This window comes from Centroberyx gerrardi, chromosome 9 (assembly GCF_048128805.1).
Source record: "Centroberyx gerrardi isolate f3 chromosome 9, fCenGer3.hap1.cur.20231027, whole genome shotgun sequence".
In the NCBI taxonomy this organism is placed as follows: Eukaryota; Metazoa; Chordata; class Actinopteri; order Beryciformes; family Berycidae; genus Centroberyx; species Centroberyx gerrardi.
Window position 1 is genome coordinate 28,126,963 of NC_136005.1, and position 18,458 is coordinate 28,145,420.

Sequence of the window (18,458 nt, forward strand, 5' to 3'; positions counted from 1 at the left end):
TCGCCCCGATTTGTGCTGTTTTCTCTATGTAGGAGAGACGAGTCGCATCAAACTGCATGCTGACATGTAGCAGTTTAATGTTTCTGTGTTTTACACAAGCATACACACACCTCATAGGCCATGACCCATGACTGAATCATTAGGGACAATTTATTTCGGCATCAATCCAATCCACCAAGCAGTACTTGTATGAAATTTCTTCAATTAAAACTGGAAGCAGCAGCGAGCACAATGTTTTTCAAGGCCTGGAGGATGAATAATTGGCAAACCAGTTTTTGAAAATTTTAACTTTATTACAAAAAGTGCTGCTTGGAGGTTGGGATTTATGCTGAAATGAGCGGTTTCAATGATTCAGATAAAGTCTCAAATCAAACTCTATTAAGTATGCATGGTTACATGTGGGCAAGGGAACAATCTGGCAAATTTTGCCAAGCAATTTTGACTTGACATTCTCTGCTGCTGAAAAACGACATGAAGCTGGGCTCATTTTCTTATAAAATCAAAAACTGGAAAACTTTTGCCATCAAAAGGGGTTCTTGCATGCAACCCATGTAGCAATGATTGAAAACAAAGTCTCTATTATTAGGGCGTGTTCACACTATGTTGCTGATGTTGTACAAAAAAGCACTGCCTCAACTGCATTTTGTGCTGATAATGAAAAGGGGGTGTGCTTCCAAAAAGACTAGCTGCCATCATCAGTCAACAGTACTTATGTAGACTTGTACACTGAGCAAAAACAGCCAAGATGCTCCTTATTGACTCTTTATGATCAGACTTCTACCAACTTCTTTATCGCTACTTTCTCCATAAACTGTTGTTTATCCTCCAGTATATGCCAAACAGTATGTTCAGAACAACAAACAAAACAGAAACAAAATACTAATGCTCTAACTTACAGGACAGCCATCGACTTCATAAACCACATCAAAGATCTGCTTCTGGCCTTCGGTCTTCCTCTTGTCTTCATTGATGTGACTGCGATGGTGGTGGAGGTAAATAAGGAAAGAGATGGGCGGAGGGAAGAGAGATAGAGGGGTGCAGTGGTGGACCGAGAGAGAGGAGGGACAAAGAGATGGAGAAGGGAGGGACATTGACGTGACTCTTACTCACATTATTACCCAATCATTTTTTTTTAAATCAACACTATTTCATTTCCCTATTTGAACACTACTGAGTTCCCTGATAATTCACACAGAAACACACAGGAGAAGTAATTGAGTCATCCTGATTTTTGACACTAAGAGAGAAGTTAAGTTGTGTGCGTCAGGTGTGTCAAGGCTTAAAAATCCTTTAATTTGTCTCCTTTTCTCCATCTACGTCTTGCCTCAACCAACATTGCTTGGGCTCTTATTGCAAGTCGCATAGTAAATAATAGTTAAGGCAAAGTGTGAGAGTGTACAAATTCACTCCAGTCAAAAGGTAATGGGTGGTAATTAGTTGAACAGTGCTGGCTGTGAGATCAGCCTAGAGAAAAGATGAGGCCATGCCGACTCACGTCATGACTTCTTTCAGAGACTCGATGGCTTTCTCCAGAGTTATCTTGTCTGGGTTGTCGTCTGACGTGTGCTTCTTAATGTCTGCAGTGGAGGAGGGAGGGGAGAGATTGATAGGCGGGAGGGATGAAGATCATGCAGAGAAAGGAGGGAAGGGGAGAATAGAGGTATGAAAAGAATAAAGAGATATCAACAGGAGATACGGAAGGAAGGAATTAGCGAGGCAGGTATGGGAGGAGGAAGATAAGGAAGAAAAGGAGATAGGGAGGGATGTAATTAGCACAAGAATGAAAGTTTTCTTAACTGTTCTATCAAAGGTGTGTGTGTGTGTGTGTGTGTGTGTTACCATTGAGTAGAAGGGCCACACTTGGCAGTCTCTGTACAGGTCTGATGAGCAGCTCCACTAGTGTCTGTCTGCCGCACTCTGGCTTGGCCTGGTTGATCTATAGAGTGACAGTGTGAGAGAGAATGACAGTGTGTATGTGTGTGTCTGTATAGCTAGTCAACACGATGAATCAGATGACAAAGTTTTGAAATGAGCGCTAACCACCGGCCAAATGCAGGTACATTTTGCCTGTCAGTAAAGTCTGTCAGTTCTACCAGCCTCTTTGGCAGGAAGTCAGGCTGTGTTTGTTCACTCTCTTCTTTTCTGAAAACCACTTTGACACAAATGTAAAAACGTGCAATTAGTTTGTGCAATTTTGAATCAATAAGCCACAGTGGCTGGCGGACTTAAATCGATAGGTTTCATGCCCCAGTGACAACACTCGCACATTTACAAAGACAAAAAGGCTGCGTCCGTTACGCAAAACGTAACTGTGCTTGCAATGCATCAATCACGCAGATACAAAAACACACAGGTCCTACCTTGAGAAAAGCATGGAAGCGTGGCTTTTGTCTCTCACACCGAACAATGGTCTCTTTGCTCATTTCAAAGAAGTTGACGAAGGGTGGGTAGGCCTTCACCAGCTCTTTAGACTGAAGATAGAGGAACAGAGGACAGTTTAGGAGAGTTTCCTTGAGTAACTCAATGGAAAGGCTGGCTAAATCGACATTAAAACAGACCCAAACTGACACCCATCCGCTGCATGTTACACACCACCCTCAATTGTGAATAGCTGTAATACACTTTCTGAAAAATGTATGCACTGATGGTACTGCAAGGCATCCTTGACTTTATATTAACTTTAAACCCATTCATATAGTACAACAGAATAGTCGGGGTAGAGGTTACACCCAGCGGTACGCATTCAATCTACAAACCTCATTAAAGATACAAAGGTCACTAGTCCTTTGGAAATGACTTAAAGATGAACGAGACAACAAAACCACAGGGGCGCAGACATTTATGAAAGATGCATGAGTTTATAAGATATTTATGTTTCATTCTTAATAATACAGCAGTTGGTTTCATCCAAGCAATGTAATTGGCTGAGAGGCATTCAGCCCGTGATGTTATACGTCACAGCATCACAGGCACTTAATCCCCAAAAGGTATTCATGAACCATTTACACACACTTTTAGTCTTGCATGCCCGGAGCTCACCCCACACTATTTTAGTGCTATACCAATGCCAGTATTCAAACTGCACACTCTCAATTCAGTATACAAATGCTAATCAAAAGCCAACAAAGCCTTACAGCTTCTCAACTAGGTAGAGATTTGATTATACTCACATATTTGAGGATGATGTCTCCAACACTCTTGTCCTCTGACCAGTCTGTCAGAAGCTCCTCAAGGTCAGCCTGACGCAGTTAACAAACCCACACACACACACAATTGACAGATCAACACCTCGTCAAACAGCATTAAGTCATCACAACATCAATTTGAACACCAAGGTTGGAGATTCATGTAAGCCTTAATCAAGTATTTTCAAAAGCATTGAATAAAGTCAACAAAACTAAACAACATGGCCCAGACCTTGTAACCCAACAAAGATTACGATGTGGGAGTGAAACCGACACACATGCATCATGCATCTTTCTCTGTGTGCATTTCATCTTATTGAGGTGGGCGTTTGCCTTTTCATTTTGTCATTTGCAAGCAAACTATATGATAGTACTATGAATTAGAGAACCACGTTAGGACAAAATGTAGGTATAAAAGATGTTCAGCGTAGAAACTGGCATTATAAAGGCAGGCCCAGCCACAGAAATCAGAAAAAACTCTATTCTTTTGATAAAGGGTAAGTCTACGATAAATAACTGTGCATGTGTGTGTTACTGTGCTTGAAAATCTCCCTTATTTTCAGAAGTCATTTTATTTTACAAAGTCATTATATAATGTTGATTTTGATAGGACCAAAAATCTATAATAATGAGCAACAATTCATATATTTGACCCATCAAACAAAATTTTAACCATACTTCTGTATGAGCTACTAAATATTTATTTGTGGTACGTGTTTTTTTTTTGTTTTTTTACTTTAAGGCACCAACGCTTCTAACCAAAATAGTACATTTTGCACCCGTGAATTGTAGTTTGCGTCCATTTGTAGCTAGACAAATATGTTGGTGAATCTTTTGAGGCTCGGGGAGTGGGGAACAATTCTCTTTATGTCTCATTCAGGGGTGTTATGCATTATAATTAATATTCAATATCAACATTACAACTAACAATAAAATGATGTACATCCACGCCGGGTAAGCAGTCGAGCATCCCAGGGGCCTGCACTGGTCACCGGCCCAGAACGCATTTCACTACTGTACAGAATATATTGGTGAAAAGCAGCCGAGGACACGCTACCTTTATCCTGGTGTGAACCTCATAGATGTCTGGGATGCTGCCGAAAATGGTCTTCATTTCCTCTTGGGCCAGGATAGGCCCGCCCACCTGCCCCTCTTTTTCCAGCGGGAGCTTGAAAAGCTACAAATGAAAGACAATATAGAGATGAGAAAAAACACACACACAAACACATCCATAGAACATGGTCCTAAAAATGAAAAAGCACAGATAGATACAAAACTTTGCTTTCAAGGCCTGGGCTTCAACAATAAAAAAATTTCACACATAATGGAAATGCTTAAAATACCACACTGGGACTTTCAGTGGAATTGAAAATATAACACACTTCAATGTCGCCAAATTACATTATTATTAATCGTGGAAACAAACTGAAAGACGATTGCAAGAGATATAGTATATTTCAACTTTTACCACAGTTCTTTTAGTCAGCCTAGGTGTCTGTTAGATTACTGTTGTTTCTTGGTGAAAATGAATGATATCCAATTAGTTGTCTACTGTCTACCGGCCATCTGAACATGGATTTAGGAGATTTACTGCCCCCGTAGATGGCAGCAATATAAAACAGGGAATTGGCTGCACTAAGAAATGCATCTCGAGTATGTTTTGCTTACTGGATGACTGAACGATGAAAACGGGAACATGGATTTACTATGAATAGGCCTAGAATGTATTTAATAAACAGCTGTACTATGACACTGGCCTTGGCTGCATGTTGCCCGATTAGGTGGCTGCAATATGAAATGGTAAAATGATGGACACTAAGGGCCAAAGTGGCACCAATACAGGCCGAGTATGTCTTTTCTCCTCCTAAATGGCTGTATTGGCTGTGTTTTCCTTTGGTAAATGCCAGGATATTTGAGCTAGAGGGCAGTGTTAAGGTGAATGTTAATGGCACCATGTGGTGATCTAACCTTTGGGTTCAAGGCGCTCATAATGAGAGAGTGGCCCGCTGCACCAAGGTTGAACAGCTGGCCTTTTATCGTCAGAAGATTTAGTTAAAGAACTGGCTTTGAGCGAGTACAAGGGGCAATCGATGCCATGTGTGAAGTCAGAAGAAAACAAGCCAGGGGGAAAAAAGACGGAGTAGAAGGGAAGGAGATAGCAAACACTGAGGATTTGAGAGAGAAAGAGAGATTGAGAGAGATCGAGAGAGAGATTGAGAGAGAGATCGAGAGAGAGATAGATCGAGATCGAGAGAGAGAGAAAGAGAGAGAGAGAGAGCAGCAACAACATGGAGAAAGCCTAGAAAGATGCAGAGTGAATGAAAAGGATTTCAGAGAAGAGAAGAGAGAGAGAAGTGAAACGGGCAAAAAATAAAAAGCAGAAAGAGTGAAAGATTTTGGAGGGGAGGGAGAGAGAAAGAGACACGGTCAGGCAGGTCATTTTCTCCCTCACTGGTCAGCTGTCTGACTCACCGCTGGGACCGGCTGATAAGACAGGCAAGGAGAGAGTGTGAAAACACACACACGCACACAGACACACAGACACACACACACACAGGCACGCCTTTAATGACTGTAGCTTAGCCTGGCACTCCGTTGTCAGGGGCAAACAACTGGCCAACCTGTGAGGGAGTGGTAGGATGGTTCACATCGCACACACACACACACACACACCTACCTGTAGTATAGTGGTTAAAATGTCCACATAGTTGCTCTCTGTCTGATAGAACTCCTTGGAGACCTGCCACCTAGCTGACTGCTTGGACAATACTGGAGTCGAACTCTTGGACGGCTTCGAACTCTCTGGAAGAACGAGACACAGAGACAGAGACAGGGAGACAGACAGTTAATACTGCGTTGAAGCATTGATAGACATTAGCTGGGTTGCCATCCAAGTATTTTTATGAATTATGAAGTATCGACCTAGAAGGGCTGGAGGGAACTTTTCTAAGACTTTTTACACTCAATAATGCCTGTAATCCCAGTTTTGTTGTCTTAGGCGATACTGTATCTATGCTTACAATAGGCGTACAACACTTAACTTTCAATATTTATTTTTTCATCAAGTATCTTATTGTGACCACTGCAATTATGTGGCTGATAGTGCTTCAAATTATTCTTGGGGAAAAAGTCTAAACTAAACCAAAACATTTCTTCCTTTGGAAAGAGTAGAGGCAGCATTAGCCTTTATCTAAATCCTTATAGACTTTTAGATGAAGACGCGCACATACACACATTATGCAGAAAGCTTCCAACACAAGGCACCGCTCAGAACCGGTTGGAGGCAGTTTGAGCTCCACTTTCAGCCGCTACACTTTCAAGCACTTCAGGGAATATATGTATGTGCTCGTTGCCTAGCTCTAAACAGTTCGTAATACTGCTGAATATCAAACAAGTGTTCAGCCAAACTGAATATGTAGGCTATAGTTGAGTGTGTCCCTGCATCCTCCTCACACTGCCCTGAATAAATACATTTCTGTTCATCTTTTCATGATAGACACAGTATTCAACACACTGTTAACATGCCTTGTAATCTCAGTCTCACTCTCTCGAACCCTTTGGTTAATAAAAGAATATAATAGTAGTGGAGGGCCAAATGTAGGCCCTACTTTGGGGAACCCAGCTTTAGCCCTGGTTTACTTGGGGAAACCCAAGTGTCATACTGTGGAAGAAAACTGAATATCTGACATGTGTCTTGTCTCAACTGTCATCATCAAAGAAACCGCATTAAAAGAGGCTTCATATATGGATATTGTTGGGGTGAAATTGCACCATACACAGTATGCAAAAGTACAATTTTCTTATTGCCAACCTGAATGTCACTGCATTTACACCGTCTAAAATCAGTTCCATCTTGTTCATTGTAACAGAGTCACTGTATTTGCAAGTCAGGGATTCAATCAATTGACTGGCTGAATCTGACAATTCAGACAGCTTCTAAAAACTGTTTCACAGGCAGCATTATTTGCATCATTTTTGGATGACAAGCTTGTTGACCGTCAACACATTGGCTAAGTCGCTCAGCTCTAGAGGAAATGAAAGGACTTCTAGTGACTTCATTGTGTTGCTCATCTGAACACACGGTAAGATCAAATAAGAACCTTTATGGGTAAAGTTTAAACTAATGGGACTCATTCTGAAGCTCTAATATAAGGAATAGGCACCACTAAAAAAAATTTCAGAAACATATTTTGGAAAGGGAACTTTTAGTATGAAGGAATAATAATAGGGAGAGAAAACCATTTTTTCAGGGTTTTGCCTCCATTGTCAAATTTTGCGCGGGCCGCCTACGTGTAATTTTGGGCCACCTAAGGAAAAACATTTTTTTTGGGAGATAATACACTGACCAAAGTGAAACACAACGGCTACACCATCAGCTTACTTAGCTCTTTGGACATGCAAGGTTTATGATCTTACATGCAAGGGTTTCCTGAAAATAATTGACTCCATTACTTTTATTGATTTTGTTCATTTGACTAATTTTTCATACGGAAGAAAAAGAATTGTAGTAGCAAACTTAAGACAGTCAAGCCACTCAGCCAATCACATAAGCACATTAAAGGGAGGCGGGAGCAAAGCAATCAAGGAGAAGGAATGTATTTTTAGAACGTGAGTGAGTTAACCCTTTGTGGAGTGGATGAAACTATCTGCTCATTACAAGGATATTGAGGAAAGTCACATGAAATGTACATGTACCCCATCCCCGAGTAAATATTTTTCTTTTGGTATGTTCTAGTTATACAGCTTAGGGATTTGTTCATTTATTTTATGGTCTAATTTGACAGCTGAACATTTTTTATTATTCCTTCATATTTTCCTACATAAAAAAGAAAAATGGGAAGAAATATTTTGTACATGTCTGATTTAGCATAGCATAATAACATCTGATTCAATCTAAACATGTAATAATCATATTAAACTGAGAAAATCCTGATATAACATGAGGAATACTTAAAATTGTGACGGCAATGGCAATCATCTTTTATGGAATCAAAGTCCCAAAAAATCCCAGCCACATGGCACACATTGACAAACGCATGGCCCATGTGTCTGTTCTGGTCCTCTTAGCCATGGAAATATGAATATAATTGGGATTTAAAAAGCTAAAGAATGCCTCAAGTAGGACAGTATTATGTTAGTCTATGCCAAAAACTGGTGTCTATAAACGCATCAAATTGGAATAGAAGGGGTTTGGCTGTTGAATTGGCCGCGATGACAAAGCCACCTAAGCCTATTTTTGAGCCAGGAAAAACCCTGCGGTAGATAACTGTAAAGATAAGGGGGGCCCCTCTCCCTTTCTCTGGTTGACCTCAATTGGAAGAATGTAGTGTTAGAACATCTTCATGACCAAAACCTGTCCTGAGTACCACACAAAAAATCTGCCAATCAAGAATGAGATACCGTTTTTACAGAGCAATACAAACTCAATCCATGTGTTTGGGTCACTGGGCAAAAGACAAGAGATTTAATTCATTTTTCGCCAGTGGAGAGTTCTTTCAGCCTTCCAAAGCCTATTTTAGCCTTGTATTGATGTGATATCTGAAAACACTATTAGTACATTCCTACTCCCTAGGCATACCTAGACCTGTAGGGGTTCCTGGCTCCTCCTCCTCATCTGGTTGCTGTGGGGTGCTTGTACACTGGTAAATCCACTCCCTTTCCTCCCTGTCTGTCCTACTCCTCTTCTCCCTGACTTTCGCAGTTCTCCTCCTCCTGATGAGAGCATCTCCTCTTTCTCTCACTGAACCGTTTTCTACGCTGTCCTCTGGAATGTAGAGGAGTTCATCTTGTCACCGTACTCTCGTCGAGAAGAGAGTATTAACCATGGTTACAAAAAAGAATGCCCTCTGGGGTATTCTGGGGTATGCCATGAAGTAACCACTATAAATATACTGTTTTCCAGGAAGTAAAAGAAACTGGATTTTAATAAAAAAAGAAACAAGAATATTTAAATGTGTGTACGTTAAAGTCATTGTGACTTTAAGCAGTTCCTGAAAGTGGCAATGCAATTTCTTGTCAGTCCCCAAGACCAGTGGCACTGAGGAACCATGACACTGTGCCCAATAGTGGCTCTGACAGAGCGGGCTGATTACAGCACACATCTCCTGCTAATGCAGCCATCAGGTTGTCAGTGGTAGCCTGGCCAAGGTCTCTAATAAGGTCCTCCGTCGAGCCATGCCAGCGCTGCCCACCCGCCATGCCCGCTGATGCACTGAAGGCACCGAATGCACCGCAACTCCCCGTGTTTGGCTCCCTATCCATTTTCACATTCTGCCATATTTTCTCGTCTCATCGCTCTTTCCCGACTCATTCTCTGCTCGTCTCCCCGACTGCTGTCGGCTCCCCATTGACCAAAGCGGTCTTTCAATACATCTCTTGCTTCTCCATCACCTGCCAGAGCCTTGGACGTCTCTGGTGTGTTGAAGACATCAAGCAGTCAGCCAGCAGACAGAGTGTTGGACCGAGGCTGTCTTTCTCCATCTCTTTACGCGCCTCCCTTCTGCGTTTCTTTATCACCCTCTCCCCTGTCTATTCCATCCGATATGCCAGAACCTTGCATGGAGACGTCAAGCAGTGAGCTCATTGACAGTGTGCCACCGAGGACCTAGTCTTTCTCCATCTCGTGCCTCTCCTCCCTCCCTCTGTCTCTTCCTTCTTACCTACCAGAGAAGAGAATTCTTCCGCAATCTCCCCCCCTTCACGTTTCTTTACCTTTTTCTCCTTTACTTCGATGCCTCTATACCTCCACCTGATTCTTTCAACTAATACCGCCTTGAATGTTTCAGAAGAGATTTCAAGCAGCAAGCCTGTACACAGAGTCAACCAGGACAAAGATTGCCTCTATCAATTTCTCCCCATCCTTCTCTCACTCTCTCGCTGTCCTTCCTTACCAGACAGGACCTTGCATGTTTTCTACTGTGCTGGAGATGTCATGCAGAGCACAAAGTGATACCTAGGACCTAGACTCTCCCCATTTGTACACTCTCTCCCTATCATTCTTGGTCTGTCAATCCCTTCCTTGTTACCCACCAAGGCCCCGAACATTTCTGATGCGTCAAGCAGAGAGCTGACAGATTACAGTTTGTCCATCTCTCCTCGTCTCCTTCTGTTTCCCCATGAGTCTTTCAATATCAATTCAAAAGGTGCTATATTGGCCTGAAATACAAAAGTACTTCTTGCCAAAGCAAAAACAACAAATATAAACTGATTCAATTAGCAACGATGACATGTGACGTTAACATGTGACATTATGTTCTCTCTCTCACGTTCCTTTGCCACCATTTGAATGGCTTTTGGTTGGAGGGGATATGTATCTAGTTTAAGTTAAGTTCTATCTTGTTTGGCACAGTAGTCTTCCTCAAAGAGAGTGTTAATGAATCGCTGTGGCACTATCAAGGTGGGACTCTTCATCATTCATGCCAGCTACCAGGATCTCATTAGTGGCTACTCCGTAATGATTTTCTAAAAAGGGAACCGATGTATTATATGGAGTATTCGACTACTTGTGCCCATTCCCAACACACAGAGTTGCCCGAGTCTTTCTCCATCCCCCCATCCCTTCCCTCTTACCTGCCAGGGCCTTGCATGTCTCAGGCGTGTTGGAGATGTCCAGCAGAGAGCCCATAGACAGGGAGTGCTCCGCCGATGGCCTTTTGCGTGGCGGAGGGAAGGGAGAGATCTCCGTCTCCTTAGTGAGCTGAGCCAGCGTGTCCCTCAGTCGCCGACGCTTACGGTTGCTGTTGGGCGTGGTGAGGGAGAGGAGGGACACCGCCTTCTTCATCGCCGGGCTGTCGTTCTGAGACACAGTGTGGCAGGCGGACAAATAGATAATAGCAAGACGAATAGAGACATAAACAGAGAGGAGACAAAAAGACACATTTTTGTGAATAACGATGTATCGAATTGAATGGAAACAGCAAAACCCAACTTCCTCAATATCACAAATAAACCATTAATGCTCGCTGGAAGGAGAAATTATTTTGACAATAAAGAGATTATGTGATATGTAGTGATGGCAACGTATTTGTCGAATAAATAATGACGTAGGTTTGGCATGATCGATCCATCGAATGTTTTAGTTTATTTGCAAAATAGTTCAAAAATGGCTTTGGACATTCTGAACTGAATTGTAACTGTTTATTTATGACAACGTTTCATGACTGATGAAGATCCCGTGTGGATCGAAACATTGTCATAAATAAAGTCATGTTATAAATGCCCTACTTCACATAATATGGATCTACAATAGCCTTTCACCTACAGTCGATGTGCTACTACATTAGTCTACAAATTATCTGGTGCATTACAATATTGCCAAGCGCATTTCTTTGTTTGACAACTTGACCAAAACTAAATTGATTCTCTAAAGACTTTCTATTCTTCTTGTAGATTACATTCAGGAAGTCAATCAACTCATTTGATTGAAACACACCCAATTCATATTTTATTTAATGCAACATTTCAAAGGTTTGTATATTTGCTTGACAGTTGGATGGAAATATAGTTATAGACAGACAGAGAGAGTCTGGGTTTAAGAGTTAAAGTAAATACTTGGGGTGTCCTGGGTTTGAATCCGACCCAGGACCTTTGTCGCATGTCATCCCCTTCTCTCTCACAGTCTTTCCTGTCTATCTCGACATTGAACTGTCAAATAAAGGCAAAAATGCCCCCCCAAAAAAAGTAAATACTCAGAACACAAAAGAAAATCATAGTCCTTGACAAGGATTCTCACCTCCAGTTAAATCACAAAAATAAAACAGCTGAAAATCAATGTTTTTGGCCGTGCTACAGTGGGAGGCATCAAAATCCTGATATTAAAAAGCATATATGCCCAATTCTGTGTAATGATGTAGTCACAGATTGCTGTTTCTTCAAGGGGTCTAAGTCTCTTTAGAGTTTCAATGTGTTTTATGCCCAGATGGTGTAATAGAAGTGTGAGCTGCCACCCAAACTCTTAAATTGCGCTATTTCATCTTTGAAATTGGAGAAGGGCACAAAGAACAGACAAAACTGAGGGAGAAATCGCCCTTCAGATGCAAAAAATTGTACAAAAGTACAGATTGCAAAAAGCTTCAGACACCATACTCCGTGACGTTAAGACCATACTCCAACTCTGGTGAAAGGGCACCCACTAGCTTACACACACACACTCGCCCAGAAACACTTGGCCTCTCGAATTAGGGCCCTTTGATATTGTCTCAAATTAACTGGCCATTGAAAAACTCAATAGAAGAAAGAAATAAAAGTGTTTGCCATCAAAAAATAAATAAGTGTGAAGAGAGTGAGGACAAGGCTCAATCAATTTCTTTTCAAACCACTGTTTCTATGTGATGCGAAACCTTCAGGTGAGAAACTAGTTTCACTTTCTAACTTTGGACATGCCATTGCACACAGGCAGGTATTTTGCAAGACTTGAGTGTACAAAAGACATTGTGTGTGTGTTTTTGTGAAAGAACAAGAGGGGATAAGTTCTTCTTGGTGTTTCTGCACAAATGCCATTGCATTTTATCACTGTATTGCATCCTGAGAGAGTGCGTGCACGTAAATGAGGCTTGAATGAATGCATCGCTCTTACTCACCTTCTCATAGAAGTACATGGACTCTCCAGCCCGCGCGTCCATCTGAATGCTTCCCCAGAACCACTGCAACAGGAAGAGAGAAAAATAGTTTTGACTGATTGCTGGGTTAGGACAGAGCTGGCACCTTAAATTATAAAAAAAGAATAATACTTGAGCACATTGGTTTTCTTGCTGCTTCACTTGTAACATTAAAAGCCCTGATCGAGTAATTTTTTCATGATTTAATGATGCACTTATACTCTGAGAACCTGGAATTCATATGCTACGGACAATATTGTTCAGTAAATGATATTGGTACCTTATTGACATACGGTTTCCATTTTAAGCTGTTCAAAAGTGTCAAAAGATATTGCAGAGTTCGAAAATATTGAATGCTTACAATGAGAATGAAGTTTTCTACCACTTTATGGCCATTTTCTTGAAAAATATACATTTTGTGGGGTCTGGGTCAATTTAAAAGAGCCCATGGCAAATAGAAATAACACAGAAAACGGCTTTCTCTGTCACCTCATGAAATGCCTTCGTTAAACAAAAGTATGTAAAGCGTATCGATTTAAAACCAGGATGGAGAAATTTGAAAAATTTGCATCGATAGTGAACCTGTGCAACCATGTGAATGCTGTCAGAGAACCAATGAAACTGGCAAAGTAAAGAAAAGACCGTATTGATTGTGGGGTTATGACTACAGCTAAACCACCGCTCTACCTTAGTTCAAATTACTCATCCACTGGCAGGGAAAATCTATTATTGATCCCTCTCTCTGACAGGGGAGACGGGGAGAGGGAGGGTAGAGGCTGTATTGATTGAGGTTTAACCTAAAAGGAATCCTGATCAGATGATCATTTGACATTCTGTTTAGGAGGAGGAAAAACCGAGAGGATTCATCATGTCTTCCCGGTCCCCTGTCTGTCTGCGTCTGCCTGTAACAAGACCTGCGAGTATACTAATCATTCTGAAATGTCAAGATGGTACTCGACCAGTAACATGGGAGTGTCAGAGTTGTTTGCCGTCGGGAGCGATGCTGAACTGAACTCTGCTTCATCTGTACTGTGCAGGCCTGTTGATGCACTCTGAGATGACAAGTGGCTTACAGAACTCAAAGTAAAGATGCAAACATGGACTCTTGGAAGATTAGCCAATGGGCTAAAAGAGATCCAAATAAAATAAAAAAAAATCAACATGTTTTTCCTCCTCGGCCTCGTCTCTTCTTTCCTTCATGTAATTTAACATGTTCTTGTCAATATCAATCCATCCAGGCTTTCAGATTCATCTTGTCTACCCAGAGAAAGATAACTTATACTTGCACTTGTTTGATATACTGAGGATGTGATTAGGAGCACAAAGAAGCAGGAAAATTTCATACAATACATGGGCGCTGTGTCATGTAAAATGTAAAATCCGGGTGTCTGCACGTTCAGAAAGCCAAATGTAAGACTTTCTTTTTTTTTTTTTTTTTTAAATGGTAAGTGAAATTAAATTTAAGATCATTTTAAAAAGCAAAATAAAGAAACAAAGCCTATTTCCAATTGAATATAGCTAATGGAAGTATTGAAAATATAAATGGGCAGTATAAGAAAAAGTAAATTCTTGTAAAGCAGATAGTATGCATTCTGTACTACTAACCCTGTTCTGTATTAGTCTAAGAGAGGACATGTAGCACAAAGAAACTCATCATGGCATGGTGAAAAAAACAGAAGAAAAAACACTTAGGTGGGCCTCCTAAGACTAGGCAGGGACAAGCCATAGAACACTTCAGGCTTTCTAATAGGCAGCTCAAATGCTGCAGGATTAGTCGAGAGCTTTGCCTACCTCCTGTTTGACCACAAAGAGTTTCTTAGAGGGACAAAATGGCAGCTCCTTCACAGAGTTTTCCTCTACCACCATGTGGGTACACTTCTCATCGCCGACCTCAAGGTAACCGCCACCTGACACGCACACGCACACCAACAGATACACATACGCACAAAGATGTAGAAAAACATACACACAGAGGTTTTAGTTAAAGACCTTTCCCAATAAATACATAAAGTGTTCCCCATGCTTCATTCTTGGAGAAAGGCTTCATATAGACACATTAACTGAAATGAAAAGTCCTTGTGCAATGCTTATAGAGTTTGTAAGTGGAAAAAATTATTAAAAATCGACACAAACATTACAGTTTCTAAGAAAACCTTGGACGTTGACCTTTAATTTCTACCCTGCGCCATGGTTACGTGCCCTTTGTGGTGACAGTTTCTGTATTGGCACCTCTGTTAACTGAGAAGTCATTCTTAGCATTCCCCATTCAAACAATGAGTATCTAGCTCAGTAGGTCTGATGTTTTCATTACCCATTGGTTTCCATGAGAAATGTGAACACTGCTGGCTTTTTATAGTAGCTGCAGGTCTGTAATACCCGCCTAACCCCCCATAATGTGCCTGGGGATGAAAAATGGCAGACTGAATCTCAAAATGTCAAGGTATCCCTGTAACAACTTTGCAGGGCAAGTATGACCTATTCAACTGTTTTTTTTCCTAAAATGAGATGTGTACACATATAGTGCTTGTGATAAAAACAAATAGTGTAACATTTGTCTATGGAAGACTATTACATTGCTTTTCTATTTTATATTTACAGAGGATCAACAGCTGATCCCAGGAGGGAAGTAAGAGTGTCAGCATTTCTCTTGTATTCATTCAGCAGTGGCGGCTTTTCACAGCAAGAACACTGACACTGCTGCTAGAGAAGATATGACATTTCCATTTTAGTCATATCACCCACATGCACACACCAAAAAGCTCTTCTCTTTCAGAGTTGGTACTTTCATCACAATAAAGAATCCAAATATGAACAGCTTCAGTGCTACGACCTGCACTAGAAAGCAAACCGGGACCAAAATGAGACAGGGCTGGAGCCACGACCAAAATTGACAGCACCGACCACAACTGCTACTGAAATATCCTGGGACAACTGAGTCAGAAGCAGCGCTCACCGTGTTTGAGCGTCCTCTCCTCCATGTTGGCCTTCTCTTCATCTGAGAAACCCAGGAAACTGAGGATGCAGTCCTGGAACGGAGGCACTTTGAACTCTGTACGAAAATCTTCCTCTCCTGCATGGAACGATCTGAACAGTGGAGTTGGACAAAAAAGGAGATTGTCAAAAATATATTGTCGACATATCTACAGCTGGGTTTCCATCCAAGTATTTTATGTGAATTTTGATGCACTGAAATGGAAAGGTTGAATGGAAATGGTGAATTTCAATAAAATTTCCTCAATGTCTCCCATAGGGTCTGACATCTACACATTGGAGTATTACAAAGTATATGTCGCCTTGCAAAAACAACTGCTTGTAGAGTTACTTTGGGATGGTGTGTGAGTCTCCCCGCAATGTATTCATGATGATGTAAAAACAATAATATATGGAAAAAAGCTGATTTTCTGAGTGTCCCTGTACTAGCTAAGATCTTTCCCCAGTGAAAAAACATCTTATGCATGGAAGTTGACCTTGAAAATAACCCCCCCCCCCCCCCCCTTGTGCTGTGCTTACTCACAGCTACTAATGATGGTCCCAATTTGCAAACTAGTCCAATAAAGTTGACTGCCTCATGAAAAGTACCGGAAAAAGTTGAATTTGCACACTGGTATCGAAGTCAAGTAACTAAAATTGTTTAAAAGATACCCAGCCCTACTGATCATGCCTACAGTTCATTGTCAGTCATTTGGTGGCACCACAGTTTGAAGAGCATTGTTCTCACCTGCCTCAACTAAATGAACTCAAATAAAACGTGTAAACATGCTTGATGTGAACGTACGCTTCACGATCCCCCCCAGCTTTCACCCAGACCTGTGTGTTTGAATATAGGGAGCTGGACTTTGGACTTACACATCATTCCTCCTCTCCCAGGCCTTATGGATCCATGATGGGGTGAGGATGGGTGTCCCCATGCACACTGCCAGCTGTGAGATGAAGGCAAAGACAGCCAGAGAGAGATATGAAGAGAGGGGAAGAAAAATAAACAGAGGGGGACAAATAAAAGAAAAAAAACAGATGGGTGAGAGTGCTAGCAAAGAGACAAGGCAAAGACAGAAAGAGACATACCAACAGAGATAAAGGCGTGTCACACAAGTTTAACTATGTACAATTTTATAACTTTCAAATCATTCCACTGTCAATGCTCACAGTATAACAATCTCCCCAGTCTGTTCCCATTACTCCTGGCCGCTGTGTGACTCAGAATCACAACAAGACAGGTACAAACAGTTTCCACTTTAGGTGCAATACAAAAAAAAAAAATGCATAAAAAAAAAAGAGGCTCGTCAGTTGAAACGGCTCCGATTCATGTTATTTTTTTAGCTAGCATCACACTCTCAAATGGAAAACAGCAACGACTGCCTGTCACGAAGCCAACAACTTTTTGTTTTTTGTTTTTTTCTTTTCTGCTGGAGCAAAATACTCCCTCCACAAGATTTGCAGGAGGAAAAGGGGAGGTGGTGAGGTGAGGAAAAGTGAAGGGAACAACTGAGAGCAGGGAGAGGGAAGAAAAAAACAAATAGAAAACCATTGCCAGAGATGATAGAAGGAACTATTCAGTCATCTGTTCAGCCATGCAGAGAGAGAGAATCCAACAGAATGACGAGGATCAATCTATTCATCCATCCATCCATCCATCTCTATCTACCCCAACGGAAAAGACATGTATTGAACACGGTTTAAAAAGGATCCAACTGGGGAATTAAATTACCACTTTCTGACATCAGACCCAAGACACACTGGGATTCAAGCCGGGTTGGGAGGAACTTTGGATATTTTTACGCTCACTCTATTCATTCGACCGGAGAAGTTTACACTCATAGGAAGAGCGCGCTAAATCTAGAGCAGCGCTAAAAATCTATTCTTTTCTACATCACAGAGAACAGTTTCGAGGCGTGACATGTTCCTGTGTTTCCCCTATAGTTGTTTTGCAGAAGTGATTGTTGTTGGGAAGGGGGGGAGGGGGGTTGTAATTTCCATTTTGGCACCACATCCATCTCTGTTTTCAGTTCTAGTGCACCGCTCTGCGCTAACACTATTCTGATTTTGATAGATTGCTGAGATCTTAGGCAACAGTGGCAATGTTCTTGCTGTGGCAGCCCACCGCCGCTCAGTGAACACAGCGGAAGAACTACGCAAGTAGTAAAACATAAACATATACTCAAATTCTTATTTTCTGTTCATTCTACCATTGTCTTTAGTAAACCACTGTTACCAGTTTTAGGTGTCAGCTGCATTTAACAAAAGGGGGAGAGAGAGTGGTCAGGTTTGGCAAAGGAGGAATAAGATGAAAGTATAATGATCCCTGTGGTGAAACTGGGCCGGTGCAGGATACAGCAAAGATAAACCGGAAAAATAGAGTAAAAACAAGAACATGGCAAAAATATGTAACCAACAATTTCAGCGCGAGAACATGTTAAAATAATGTTAGCATTATTAGGGTGTGAAAATAACAGCAGCAGAACTTACTGAGGCAAGGAAAGAATGAGTATTAGGGTTGGGCGATTACATAGTTATTTGGTTATTTAAAATGTTGCTCAAACACAGCTGACATTTCCCAGTGCGTTCCTGCGCTGGTTTTGTCCCATTTGAGAGAATGGATTGCACCCATTAATAGCACAATGGATTGTGCATCAATCACGAAAGTTAGGCTAACTTCGCTGAGTTACCGTCCGATTCTCTA

At 41.4% G+C, this 18,458-nt stretch overlaps 1 protein-coding gene across 1 annotated transcript in view; it reads right to left on the bottom strand.

The window, feature by feature from the left end:
- Positions 1–18,458, bottom strand: part of ect2 (epithelial cell transforming 2) — a 48,530-nt gene that overhangs the window by 15,367 nt on the left and 14,705 nt on the right. Inside the window, exons 7-18 of the mRNA XM_071918319.2 lie at positions 16,628–16,701; positions 15,735–15,865; positions 14,573–14,688; positions 12,764–12,826; positions 10,755–10,980; positions 5,863–5,987; positions 4,243–4,362; positions 3,171–3,239; positions 2,361–2,471; positions 1,840–1,936; positions 1,496–1,577; positions 897–975 (exon numbers count right to left, since the gene is read on the bottom strand). Of these exons, the coding sequence (XP_071774420.1) occupies positions 897–975; positions 1,496–1,577; positions 1,840–1,936; positions 2,361–2,471; positions 3,171–3,239; positions 4,243–4,362; positions 5,863–5,987; positions 10,755–10,980; positions 12,764–12,826; positions 14,573–14,688; positions 15,735–15,865; positions 16,628–16,701 (1,293 nt within the window). The remainder of the gene's footprint in view (positions 1–896; positions 976–1,495; positions 1,578–1,839; positions 1,937–2,360; positions 2,472–3,170; positions 3,240–4,242; positions 4,363–5,862; positions 5,988–10,754; positions 10,981–12,763; positions 12,827–14,572; positions 14,689–15,734; positions 15,866–16,627; positions 16,702–18,458) is intronic.